Consider the following 14,529-nt stretch of genomic DNA (forward strand, 5'->3'; position numbering starts at 1 on the left):
TTCAGAACAGATACACATCTGCACTGGTCTATTGGGATAACTTTGGGAAAGAAAGGGAAGGACCACAGCTAGGACAGCTGAACCTCCAGACATCTGATAAGGAATCCTCACTAGTTTCTTAAGACTACAAAGACAAAAGAGAGATATGCTTTCAGGTTTGCAATATTCTTTTAATATAACCTTATAATAAAGTGAATTTAGTCCATCTATTTTTGCTTCCTGTCTGGATTGTCTCAATAGGCTGGCATCAATCTTGCAAGTCTGGAAGTCCATTTCTCCCTATTTGTCTTTACAGCCCACATAAATTACATAAGTTTCCACTTGAGATGTTTGTCAATACAACCACACACATTTGTTCATTTGTTTACTGGCTAAGATGCCACTGGTCCCACAGCTATTTGTGGCTCTTCCTCATTTTTCAAAGTCATTCCCACATACCATTTACAGAATCACTTTTTTGTGTTAGCTTTTCCTTCAAAATATATATATTTCACAAAGTGTACCATTTAAAGAATCCTACATAATTTCACTCAAAAAGCTTTCTCTTGAGAAAAAAAAGTTACTCAAAATACTTTCCACATACACATAGGTGCCATTTTTACTTTATTTAAGGAAAAAAATGGGTGGGAAACAGTAATTTATAATACACAAAAAAATTAGACATCACTGCAAAAAGGCTAGGTGTTTCCTTGTCACCAGTCTATTTTGCAGTTCTACAATTAGTAATTTTACTGCAATTTTGTCATTTGTATTATTGTTTAAGCATCTTCATAGGTGGCAATTCCTGGGGTTATTAAAAAAAACACAAAAATGTGTACTGCTATCACTATGAAAACCTAAACCCCACAAAATCACTTTGAAATAAACCATAAATATGTGATGCACATTAGTGTAACAAAACCATTTTTGTAAACATTTTCTCCAACATAACATGTGCATACGATAAAAAATAAAGTCACTGCATTCATACAGTTAGAATTACTTTGACATAGGATACAGAAATTATTACTTAAAGCTTAAACTAAACTAAGAGTACTCTTAATGCTTACCAACAGCACTGCTTTAAAATGGATTTCAACATTTCGTATGTAGTGGTTTCATAACACTGATTTGACTTGTAAAATTAGCCACCATGGATTTGTTTTTCCATCTTCTTTTCATTCTGATGGACAGAGCTTCACCAGTATATTAATCTGGCAGAATTCTTCAAAATTACAACATTCTTCCATTTGTGAACAGTAGTCTCTTTTTAAATATTTACATACATATATCTGCATATATATATATGTATGAGTATGCATTGGGGGGAGGGTGTACACACCCATGCATACAAACATGGTGGCATGAGAGGAAAGGGCAAAAATTAAATGAGTTTTAATCACATAATGTGATTCTAAACTTTTCCTCAGAGCCTCTGGCCCATAGGCTTTATTATCTTATGCTACAGTTCCAGTGCCAGAGAGGATCCTATTGCTGGTGGCAACACCAATCTCCTGCATCCCGTTCATTTTCCACTATTTAATCTAGCATTGATTTTTTGACTGTTTGCTAAGAGGAATGAAGGGAAGTGAAAGTCACCTGTAATCTTGGGTCTGACATTCAGTGCTATCCAAATCCCAAACAATAAAGAAGACATGATTTTTGTTTTAAATCAAACCAGAAATTTGTTCTTATTTGTTGTATACAACATTACTTTTGGGGGAAGAAGAAAGCCTTCCCTTCAAAGAAATTGCTTAATAAAGAGATAGTTAGTTAAGGAAAAGAAACAGCACTTTTACTGATGACCTAAGTACTACTAACTCAGATCTAGGCTCCTTCAATTGGTGCTGTTTGACACAAAGCAAGTCATTTAGAATAATTAATTAGTTAGAACAATTAATCAGTGGAACAGCTTGCCTTCAGAAGTTGTCAATGCCCCAACACTGGAAGTCTTTAAGAAGATGTTGGATAGCCATTTGTCTGGAACGGTATAGGGTTTCCTGCCTAGGCAGGGGTTGGACTAGAAGACCTCCAAGGTCCCTTCCAACTCTGCTATTGTATTATTATTGTATTATTGTATCTGGTCTATGTTACTTGATCTGTCAAAGCCTCTTAACTGAAGAATCACACATAAGTCCCTAATTTTCATGCCATGAAACACTGGAATCCAATTCACTGATTAAAACAGTGAACTTAAGGCAACTGTCAACTAAATTACCCCAAATATCCTTTTCAAAAGTTCAAAAATCATAATTATTGTATCATGACACTGTGCATTATTACATCACCAACAGATAATTACACACTCAAGTCTTCTCAAGTAATAAACACATGTAGCCTTTCAAAGTATTAGTCTTGACAGATTTATTATAAAGGCCAAAAATCCTCTGGCTAAAACAAAATTTTGTGGAGCTTTTCCCCTTTAAAAACATGGGACAGGGGAAAGAAAAAGATCCAAGAATTTAGATTTTACACTGAAACACAAGTATATGCTGCTTTAAAAAAACTGAATAAGAAGAAATAACTACATTCTTATAGTTTTAGAGCACTGCATTTTTAGAACAGGAAAACATTCCAAATTTCTTACAAAAGTATTGAATTTGCCTAGTTTTTGTTACTTGTGTTTTACTAAATTTCTCGTATTAAAGGTAAAACTTTCTGGATTTTAGGCTGAACTTCTTTAAGTTCCATTGGTAATGAAACTGTTAAAAATAAAATTAAAAGACTTCTTTCAAAATTAAAGAAAACCCAATTACTTAAGTCACTGAATTCCAGTTCTTAAATCTAATTTAATCATTACGAGTGGCTGCTGGTCTGCTCTCCTAAAACCTAGTATGTAAGTAACAGTCAAAACTGTAATCTGATAGTTTTGGTATCACAATTAAGTGGATATTAGTACTGGTTCATCTAAAAAAATTATAAACCTAAACCACCTCTTTTATTGTATGCATTAGAAACAATGAGGTAGGCACAAAAATAAACATGTTTGGAATTTTCTTTCCCCATAGGCTGGTAGTAAAAGCTGTTGCACATTTTAGGTTTAAACAAAAATTAAACCTTTAACTGAGGCAGTGCTAACACTGAAATTACCAAGTTCTGGCCTAATGAAGAGTCATTGTAGAAAAGTGAACTATGCTGTTATTTTTTTCTTTAAAAAAACCCACTCACTGTGATTTTTAGGCAAAACTTGGTACACAGGAGAAGAAGGACTGAACTCTTGGCCAGGCCAAAACTTAAAAAGAAAACCACCCCACCTTCCCTCAACCACTATGCCTTTCACATTTTTATAAATATTAACTTTTAAAACCTGCATCTTTCTCTTTTTCCACATAGTCACATTACAAAAGAAAAGAAAAAAGAAAGAAAAGAAAAAAGAAATGTCAATTAAATTACATTGTTAATATTACTATATTAAATTTGCCCCCTGCTTCAGTGACACAGAGTCCACCTATGTCACCCTCCTGCATCTTCTCCTGCCTGCCTCCTTCCAAAAACATTTTCCTGGTTAGTCTCTCTTCCTTTATTCATTAGGAGATCTGGAGCGGGAAAGGAGGAAAAGGAGAGACCTGATTCTTTCTCTAGTGGGATCCCAAATCAGATAGCACCTGATGGCCAAAAGCACCAGCTGCACCCTGCAGCCTCAGTTTAAAAATGAAAAGAACCCAACACCAGTGATGCTGGCACACGCCAATAGCATGTCTGGAATGCATCACGGCAGGTCTGTACTCCAGTTGCAAATGATTCCAAGTTATGAAGACTCCAAAGGACAGCAATTCCTTGCCAAACTAGAGAGCTTCTACCAGCTGAGAAGTGAAGTCCTGCCTAAAGTCATGAAATAAACTTGACTGCTTCCTCCAGACCGTACAGAGGCAAAGAAAACCTGTGAAACAAGAGATAAAGAGAAAACAAACTTATCAGACCATGGAGCAAAGGTGGGAAACCAACATAAAAAATCATCATCAAAACAAACATCACAAGGCTGAATTCATTTACAGCTTTTTTTACTCCTGTCATAATGCCTCATGTGATGTAAGGTAATGGTAAAGGTTCCCCTAATACATGCTTGCTAGTCATTCCCGACTCTAGGGGATGGTGCTCATCTCTGTTTCAAAGAAATGAGCACCACCCCTGAAGAGCCAGCGCTGTCCAAAAACGTGGCACGACAAAACCGCGCTCATCAAAATAGCGGTGATAAAACCGCGTCGCTAAAGCCGCGACGTCATCACCGTGCATCATCACCACCGCAACAACAGAAGGGCGCTTTAAAACAGCGCGGCGGCAGAAAGCCGATTTAAATTAAGGTAAGGGTTAGGATTAGGTTTAGGGGTTTGCTCTAGGGTTAGGTTTAGGGTTAGGTTTAGGGTGCTGAGTGCTTCGGAAGGTGCGGATTTGCCCTCTGTGATTATGTCATCCCGGTAGGGTCGCGTTTTTCCTTAGCGCTTCGAACGGCGCGGATTTGCCCTCCACACTTATGTCGGCGCGGATAAGGGCTTCGCGGTTTTGTGGTGGAACCGTCCAAAAACATCTCCATGATCATGTGGCCGGCATGGCTAAATGCCGAAGGTGCACAGAATACTGTTTCCTTCCCACCAAAGGTGGTTCCCATTTTTCTACTTGCATTTTTACATGCTTTCCAACTGGTAGGTTGGCAGAAGCTGGGACAAGTAACGGGAGCTCACTCCATTACGCGGGATTAGGAATTCGAATCACCAAACTGCCAACCTTTCTGATCGACAAGCTCAGCATCTTAGCCACCGAACCACCGCGTCCCCGTAATGTACCGATACAAAAATTATGGTAATTTCAATCCTGACCTATCTGGAAGGGAGCAGGATGAAAAAAATCATTGTTCATTAATGGTGACACTCAATCCTCTGTGAAATATTAGTGTGCGGCAGAAAAACCATGGGGAAAGACATTTTACATGCTCTTTGATGTTAATTAAAGCTCTGCTGTTATTCCAGGAATCAAAAGTTCAGTGTGCATCAATAGCAGTGGCCCTCTAATCCTTTTGCCCACACTCAAATGTCAGAGGAATGTCATCATTCATTCTTCTCCACAGTAATTATAAAACTGCTAAACTGAGTATTAGAAGTAGAAAATATATCCATATATATCTTACCTTGTCATTACGTTCACATAGAAATTTGAGTCTTTGTGCTCTTTTGTGCATAAATACACCATCCAAATGTCCTGTTTCCACTGACCGTATTTCAATAGCCTTTTCTCCCCAGCCCATAATCTGATTAGATCGAATGTAGGCTTTAAGATAAAGAAAAAAGCCACTACTAAATATAATAATAAACAATAATCCCCATCTTGGGCATTCTACATCCTGTTAATTTTTCATACAAAACAAAAATTTCATTTAATCTCAATGACATAAATATTTAAAAAACTGAAAGAGAATACTTTGAGTTTAGATAAACTTTTAATTAATTACCATCTTCTCTCTACTAAAACAAGATTAATGTAGTGCTTAAGGCACCAGGTTAGAAAACAGGAGACAGTTCAAGTCCTGCTTTAGTCAGGAAAACTGGGTGATTTGGGCCAATCAGTCTCAGCCTAACATACCTCACACTGTTGCTGTCATGGGGAAAATAGAAGGAGGAAGGTGTGTTGGATATGTTTGCTACCTTGCAATTTGTAAAAATTATAAAGGCAGCAAATACATGAATAAATGCACACACACATCTCTTCAATTGTTAAAAGTAAAAGAACATATACCAGTAATTGTAAGCATATACCTTCATAACAAATACTCTTTCTTCAATACTGTTTACCTCCCAATATATAAACAATGATAGCCTACAAATAATTGATTCTTTAATAATATTACCAAGACAAAAATACATAACATCAGATTATTTTAGAAAAATCTAACTGGGTCCAAGAAGCTTGAAATGTATTCTTTTTGAACTTGTTGCCATATAAAAATATCCATCGGGTATGGATATTTTGCTTTTCCATAGTACCTCTGAACACCTTATAGATGCAATTATGCCCCATGATCTATTTTTTTTTCATCCAAAGCATTTAAACTTAAGCATAGGTGAATAATGTATAGGTATAGCAGCAATATAGTTATTATTATGTCCTCTGACTTAGCAATAGGAATAGAGAATATAAGGTTTACCAATCTGTCATGATATCTTAGATTGTTCAATAGCCAAAGAGACTGAATTTCAGATAAAGAACCATTTATCTACCATTTTCTGAAAGTGTTTTGTAAAAGCTTGGGATACATACCCACAGATGTAGGCATTTCCCCCCACTGCAGAACCACATCTTTGGTGATCCTTCCATATGTGTTGACATATACTCCTTCATCCTCATAGCAAACAAGCAGTTCCATTCCATCAGTGTTAGGAAGAATAATGATCGCATGGGGCTGGATACTACACTGAATCTGCAAATACATGTATTTTTCAACTCCCATTCGGCAACAAGGCATTCCTCATTTTCTCTGAATTGAACCATACATTTCCTAGGCCAGTGATGGCGAACTTTTTTGGCACCAAGTGCTGAAAAGGTCGTGTGGAAATGTCGCCTGCACGCTTGCCAGGGCCACACTCCAAAAAAGCCAAACTTTCATGTTCTAGTGCATATGTGTGCCTGACAATCAGCTGGCCGGCGCGCATGCACAGGCTGGTTTTTGGCACTGCTGTGCGTGTGATAGAACCGTGCTCCAGAAAAGGCAAACTTCTGGGTTCTGGCACATATGCGCACCTGACAATTAGCTGGCCAGCACTCATGTGCATGCTAGTTTTTGGCACTGCCGTGCACGCAAAGGACAGCTGATAGTTGTGTGCACCCGGAAGACAAACAGGCAAGACTACATGTGCTAAGCGACATGGCTTCGTATGCCACTTTGGGCACGAGTGCCACAGGTTCGCCATCACCGTCCTAGACTGAGAAATAATCCATGGAATCGTAAACATTCTCAGATATAATGGATTTGTGTCCCACAGTTCTTCTATTATTTATTGCTTTCCAAAGCACAAATCTCATCTTCTCCAGTATTTATGGAAATCCTCAATCATCCAACTCACATTTGTCCCAAAGGTGCTTTTCCAAAGGTAACTGGACTTTCTTGATTTTTTTTTCTTTGAAAACATTTCAGAACTAGAGCAGCATCTCGGATTAGAAGTGAAATATTAAAAAAGAAAGTCCAGTTGTCTTTTGGAAAAGCACCTTTTGGCTCATCTATAGATATACATATTTGGATATAAATTATTAATTATATGCCATCCATTCAGCCTTTAGTATTTAGTATGATGTGTTTTGCCCATTATCAAAAATATGGGTTAATTAACATGGTTACAATGCTACATACTTACATGTGTTGGAAGATAAATATCATACACTGATCCTGAGTCCACGTCAACTGCATGAAAACCAGCAGAGGAGCCATAGATCACCTTCAATCTCTGGCCTTCTTCTACAGTAAGATCCACTAATAATGGCTTATGTACCAAGTCTCCAAATGACTGTTAAGTAATAAAATATATACATATATACTGAAGAGATTATTTCGAAAACAATTATGGAAAATATTTCATCTGGAATGGACTAAGCAGTATTCATTGATTCCATCATTATTGTTCACTTGTATATGGCAATAAACTTGAAACATAAGAATGAGCCATGCATGTGTATAATATTTTTAGATCAGATAAATCCTATGCGTTTTACAATCTTTTACAAAAGTTTGATCGCTACTGCTTCATTTCCTTTATAAAAGCTACTGATTGAACTTTTACATAAATGAAGAAGAAAAATACAAATTAAAAGTAAAAGGAGAGGTATTATATTTTAAAAGTGTTATTATGAAAATTCACCCTTAGGTCCCTTTTCATAGGGGGGAAAAAACTAGTAACTTGCATGCAGTCTTGAAGTTCTGAAAAAATGACTAGACTTAAGGGTGAATTTTCATAATAACACTCCTTTTGATTTCCTCATCTCTTTCTTAATAATATTCCATTTCTCCACCTTGAATATTCTTAAATAGATCAATGAACAAAGTCTTATATAATTTTTCCTATGTAGTGCTGGTTCATCTTGCATGACCATTAATCTAAAACTTGGTAGTACATGGAAAGCCGTGTTTAATAAAAACTTACAAACTGAAAGGAAAATAAGAGTAATGAGGAAAATTGCAACATTTCTGACTGGAGAATTGGCAACAAGTCTCATGACTAAGGGACACCAGTAAAACATGTGTATATTATCCCTCATACACAGACCACGTTTCTACTAAAGCAATTATCCTCATAGAAAAAAGAAGAAAGCAAGAAAAGATGTCAAGTCATGTTCCTGGTTTCCTTACAAGATTAATGTCTCTCTTGAAGAATCAGGTTTTTTACTTATTATCCATAGACCTAAAGCACATTAACTCAAGAGTTCCACAAGAGTGTGGTAGATATAAGCTATATTTCAATTCTAGAGTAGCAATATTCCCTAATACTGCTGGGTGAATTTAGATTTGTTATTGCCTATGGATAATGGGCACTATTTAAAGCACCATATATCAAAGTTAAAAATTGTTGACAGTTAAGTTCACCCTGAAATTCTTCAATGACATATTTAAAGGGAAAGAGGCACTCTTACCTTAAATGCCATAAATTTGTGGTATGGTTTTGGTGCCCAGGCATAGACCTCCACAGAACTCTTCAAAGCAATTACTAAGAATTTGATTCTTTCATATTTTACTAAAATTAAAAAGGACCAAAACATTTTGTAAAATTATTTAAGTAAAATTTTTATACAGCTGATAAGGCATCACATTTCAATATTTATTGTAGAAAATATAAATATACACATCAGTTTATAGTCTAATTCATAAAGATATGAACGGTTGCTCTAAAATTATTTTGAAGTACATAATAATTAACATTACATGTATGTAATATTGATACATTAATGTTAAATATAGATTCTAGTTCAGACATATTCTTAAAATATTCAATGACTTAACAGTTTTTTTACCATATAAATGTGAGAGGGAGAGAGAAAAACTTATTATCAGTACTTATAAATACTAAGAAATGATTAGAAATGTTGGTAGATAAAGAAAGAAAGCCAGTCCACAGAAAATGACTATTACGGATTTAGCTTTAAGATAAAACTAATACCACACCCAAAATTATATGACATCTCTTCTTTGCAATAAAGTCAGCAGCAGTCAATGACTTCCTGGTGTTTCATTTATATATTTTCCAACAGGATAAGAGGGTCAGACTATCTTCTTAATACTTCCTAATATATATGATTGTACTGATACACAATCTCTGCCGTGTTCAGAATTGGTAAAACAATGTACAGGGCAGGAAATTACTTCTCTCTATTCTTTGATCTTAGAACATTTTAGGAAATGAGATGATGCCAAGGAAGTGGAAAATATGAGCTTCATGCTCAATTCACAGTTGTTTGTACTAAAGTGTTTGTGTGCATGTGAATGTATATGTATGTTATGTATGTGTGTATATGTATGTATGTATGTATATATGTGTGTGTATGTATGTATGTATGAATGTATATGTATATGTATATAAAGTCATCCTTAAGAGCATTTATTTTGAAAATGTGAAATATACAGGCTGTATTTTTATGCCATATCATTTACTTATAAAAATCAAAACTTTTCTTTTGTTAGGAAGTTACTTATAACTAGAATTGCTTTCAAATTAAGATAATGAATTACCTACCAACTTTGTAGTGCACACAGCCTTCTAAATCACCTACAGTTGTCCATCCTTGTTTTTTTTCTACTTCAGGATCATTGTGAAGGATCTTGTTTCTTAACCATGAGAGGTAATAAACTCTCAATTTATTTTTCTTACCTAGGCAAAAAGTATTTTCTTAAGAACAGGGCAAGGTTTGCACTATTACACTATGTAGAATAATTCAATAATTACTAGAACGTTATGGAAGCAACTGTATATGATTCTCTATCCCACGTAATTTTATCTGCCATAGAGGTTCTTATTCAGAACTTTAACTTTTTTTTAAAAAAATGCTTAAATAGCCATAGTACTCCTACTCCAAATACAAGATATATGAAGGCAAACTTCCTAAATTGTATTTTAAAGAAAATATCCCCTATCCCTAGGAACCAGTAATCTGTTTCGAAGAAACCATCATCTGCTAGAGATGACTCTCACTTGAGTAATGGAGTAATATAGTAATATAAGCAGAGGTATCACAAAGTTCATAGAATAGTTGTATCTGATAAAAATATGAAATATTTTTCCTTATTTAAAAAAACCTTAAGAACACAAAAGAGCTACAAATCGATCACTGTACTTTTTATCCAATCACATGATCAGAAGGAGCTTAGTCAAGCTGTACAGAAAAATGGAATAGTAACTTCTAGAAGACTTTTCTATATAACAGCTGTTCTGTGGTTCTCACACTAAACCTTATATAGCCGCCACTGTCATCACTTAAGTGGCAGGGAAGATTTCTGACTGAATTATAGGCAAATGATGTATTCAGGAGAGAATATGAAGAACTGAAGCAAACTTTTAAAAAGTGTGACAAATATGAAAGTGCCTAAATTGTATTTGATACTAAATTATGCACTGTAGTAAAAATAAAAATAAATTAGCAAGTAGCTACAAAACAATTAGTTCAAATCGAATGAACTGACTGTATTACAACAAACATTATTACGAAATTATTACAAAATGCAATTCAATGTGCATAAATGCAAAGTGATTCACTTTGGAACAAAAAAACAACACCAAATAAAACTAAAAAACAAAAAACAAAACCAGCTTGTTCAGCTGGTTGAAACCAGGAAAAGAATCAACAATAGAAAATGTCAACCAGGCATGACTAAAAATAATTAAGAAAGAGTGAAAATAAACTTGCCAAATACATTAATGCCTATACAATCCCAAATGGTTGAACTACACTTGAATTATATGTACAGCTCTAGTTACCTGATTTTTGCTTGAAAATGTGCAGAATTTAGCAATCATCAAAGCTGCTTCTCTGTATCTGAATGACTTATTAATTATATTGTGTCAATTTATTCAAGATAGAGCTTGAATCAAAGCGCCATGTCTTAAATGCAAATTTTGAAAGAGCATCTAGTTGGACTCTATAGCTGTGATTTGATCCGCCCTTCACCTAATCCAACAGAGTTAAATTCTTAGCAGCTAATAATTTCATCCTCAATCAATTTGTCTGATACTTTTCAGTCAGCTAAGTTGGTGATTTCATGAATTTTGAGAAGGAATGCTACTCTTTTTTTAAATTTTAAAATCCCTGACATTTAGTTTGCCTAGGTGTTCTGATTTTTCTATTAAAAGAATAACTACTCTAACCACATAATATATGTTACCCATGTATAATAGATGGATAACTCTAGCCTTTCTTTCATTTTTTTCTAAATTAAACAGTTCAAAGGTTATATTCCCCTCATAAGACAATTGTTCAAATCCAGTTATCATTTTAGTTGCCCCTACCATATTTCTAGACTTTAGAAAGTATACCTTTAATTAAAATACTGCAACATATTCCCAAACCACATTTCCAAGTTTCAATATATTTATGCAAACTCATATACTGTATTTATGATTTCAAGAATGCATTTATTCATTGAAGGTGGGTGGGAGGGGTTGAGATGTTTTTGAGCTAGATTATTCAATATTTTCAATTTCATAAATCCATTCTTAAAAATTGATAAATGAAACCCAAATTGAAGTTTCACTAAATTAAACCAGCATTTCATCGTAATAAAACTTCTTTAACAAAACTTCCTAATTTTAATATGAAGAAATCAGGTTACAGAATGCTTCTATGTAGAAGTAGCAGCTATTTTATTAGACCCAAATTCTGATTATCCTTCAGGAGTTCAAAGTAGCTCACATCCTTCTCCACTTTCCTCCCACAATAACAACCCTGCAGACTAGGTTGGTCAAAGAATGTACAACTGGTCATTCATACTATTCCTGGTCATAGGAATAGTATGAATGAAAGGTAGCATGCAAGTTTATATTACAGATTTTCATCAGACCAATCCTGGTTGGATGGCATTTATTTTATTACATCATTTCAGTTTAAATGATGCCAGTATTATAAATCAAATAAGTTACCAATGATTCAGATAGTATAAACAAAAGTTGCCTTTACCATGTTTCTTTGAGTTTTGGCATAGGTTTGGAATATGATATATCACAAAACAGATATAAGCCAGAAAACTTGTTCTCACATTAACAAGGCAGAGTTGGACTTTATAATCCAGTAGCAATTTTTAAAGCTGTGATTTACAATCATAAAGCAACATAGTTTTAGTCAAGACATAATGTAAGAAGTAAAACATTGGCTTCTAATATTATGTGTTCTTCATGCAGGAAGCAGGCACTTGTAAGTATAAAATACAGGCACAGTGCATTAGTAATGCTGCGATTAAGGTTATCAAAAAAGAACTTTTGTCTACCTGATATTGTCACCAACACATTCAAACCTTCAAGTACATCCATTTGCTGAAATCTCCTTCTGTTTATTAGTGGATAAACTTTCCCTTGACCACTTCGATCTAATAACATCAGGCCACTTTCTGTCCCCACTAATAAATTAACTCCTAGAATAAACAAGATTAAGACAAACACAAGTTAAATGGATTTTGGATTTTGGATTTTCTATTGTGGAATATTTAAATATCCAACAAATGTTATCATGGTATAAAACCTTTAAAGCTCCAGAAATGGCTTTGAAATACTTCATAGCCCTGTGTCAGGAATGTTCATACTCAGCTTCAATTTTCAGTTCTCAGTAGGAAATATTTATGAACAATTCTATTGATTACTATTAGACTCAAAGCCTGCCATTAAAAGTTATAAATAGAATAGAATTCTTTATTGGCCAATTGTGATTGGAAACACAAGGAATTTGTCTTTGGCATATACAATATCTAAACTTGACAAACAAGACTTATTATTAAGACACTTAATTTCCATGTTCATAAGTAGGATTAGATCCAGATCTAATTAATAAGTCAGTTACAAAACCAGCACAACTTCTATATTCTTAATAGATTCTTGATTTTATTAATAAGCCTACAACTTTCAAATATAGGAATGATGTAGCAATCAACATTAGATTCTATACCCCATAAGGCAGCACATAAGATTTCAGAATTGAATCTCTTCTTGTATTTGCGGATCTCTGGGGTGTCACTCTGTGGCCGTGTATTTGTAGGATTGACATTAACAACTGATCCTTTTCTGGTTGGATCCTGTCTTATTGCTTCTGATCTCATTGCTTCACTAGAAAATCCTACTGCAGAGAGGAATAGAAGAGAGAAAAATAGAAAAATATTTAGTAATCTTAATATGCAGATGTTACACCTACACGAACACATTATGTTAAAGATCTCAATGATTTCAAAATAATTGTGCTTGCTGTTTGCCTTTACAAAAATATAAATGAAAACATTAAAATAAAGGGCCATTATAAATGTATATATATATTTAAAATATTTTTATACTATTGATTTGTTTCTACTTGTTTAACTTACCAACAGAAGTTACAGTTGTTCCACTAGATGGAGATATCTGTAGTAATCTGGGGTCTATAAAAGGTGTGAAGGAGGATGAAGATTTGTGTTTCTGCAGTGTGTTACTAGCGGACTGAGTCTGCAATGTAAATGTCAAATAATCATCTTAATAAAACAACTTTGTTCTTAACCAACAAAGACATTTCATCTAGCTGTAACTATGCAGCCTTATTTTCAGAAGCTTTCTTATCCCCTTTCCCCAAATGCTACCTATGTAGAGGCAACCTGAGTATTTCTTTAAAATAAGTAAAATTTAAAGTGCTTATCACTGCTATTATAGGTTTTGTCCACCAAGCAGCCTTTGCTTCAGCCTTTACAAAATGTATTCTAAATGTATTAAGCTTTACACTAAAAACTTAGAAGAATCTCCTCCAGTTGAAATAGGAGGCCCTGTTTTCTAAAACTTGTTCTTTATTGTGCAAATTGTTCTTTTTTATTTCATTGTATTACTTCCTACATTGTATTTCTGCCCTGCATCTTTTATACTGTCAGTCACCAATTGGGAAATATCTTCTCCATATGCAACAAAGTATGAGCAATTAAAAATCAAGCTATCAGCTTTATAATTTTAGCTTGCAATGATTTTTAGGATTATTTTATTTTTAAATTTTGAAAATTGGTTTCTTGCCAGAAAGCTGCAGCATGTTCTTCCACCATCATTTTCACAGAAAAATATTAAGACAGTATTAAACAAGTGGAGTTATTAGGAGGGGAGAGGTGTGAATGATGATATGAAGGCACAGGTGCATCTTGTTATACCACTAAACATGAAAAACATAAACAAAGAAGGAAAATGAAATAATGAAACTGTTAGAAATGGCTTTTAAAACTTGTCATATATGTGAGTTAAATCTCAGGCTGTGCATCTTAAAATAGAAATGACAGGAGTGAAAAATTAAGTATTGCCCTATAAAGTTGATCTAGAAAAAAGTAGTAATTTACATTTAAATTGTTTCCTGCCTTTTCCACTCTGCTGTTCAGTC

General features: G+C 34.3%; 1 protein-coding gene across 6 annotated transcripts in view; it reads right to left on the bottom strand.

Annotated features, from left to right (window-relative positions):
* Positions 1–586: 586 nt before the first annotated feature.
* Positions 587–14,529, bottom strand: part of MAP4K4 (mitogen-activated protein kinase kinase kinase kinase 4) — a 159,408-nt gene continuing 145,465 nt past the window's right edge. For all 6 annotated transcript variants that reach the window (XM_087726382.1, XM_087726379.1, XM_087726385.1 and 3 more), the window contains 9 exons: positions 13,508–13,625; positions 13,099–13,269; positions 12,428–12,571; positions 9,687–9,821; positions 8,590–8,690; positions 7,320–7,469; positions 6,229–6,388; positions 5,102–5,241; positions 587–3,859 (listed from right to left, as the gene is read on the bottom strand). In XM_087726382.1, coding sequence (XP_087582508.1) covers positions 3,776–3,859; positions 5,102–5,241; positions 6,229–6,388; positions 7,320–7,469; positions 8,590–8,690; positions 9,687–9,821; positions 12,428–12,571; positions 13,099–13,269; positions 13,508–13,625 — 1,203 coding nt within the window. In that variant the 3' untranslated portion in view covers positions 587–3,775. The remainder of the gene's footprint in view (positions 3,860–5,101; positions 5,242–6,228; positions 6,389–7,319; positions 7,470–8,589; positions 8,691–9,686; positions 9,822–12,427; positions 12,572–13,098; positions 13,270–13,507; positions 13,626–14,529) is intronic.

Source organism: Thamnophis sirtalis, unplaced genomic scaffold (assembly GCF_051295495.1).
Source record: "Thamnophis sirtalis isolate CommonGarterSnake01/CBP01778 unplaced genomic scaffold, rThaSir2_p1.2 scaffold_12, whole genome shotgun sequence".
Taxonomy (NCBI): Eukaryota; Metazoa; Chordata; class Lepidosauria; order Squamata; family Natricidae; genus Thamnophis; species Thamnophis sirtalis.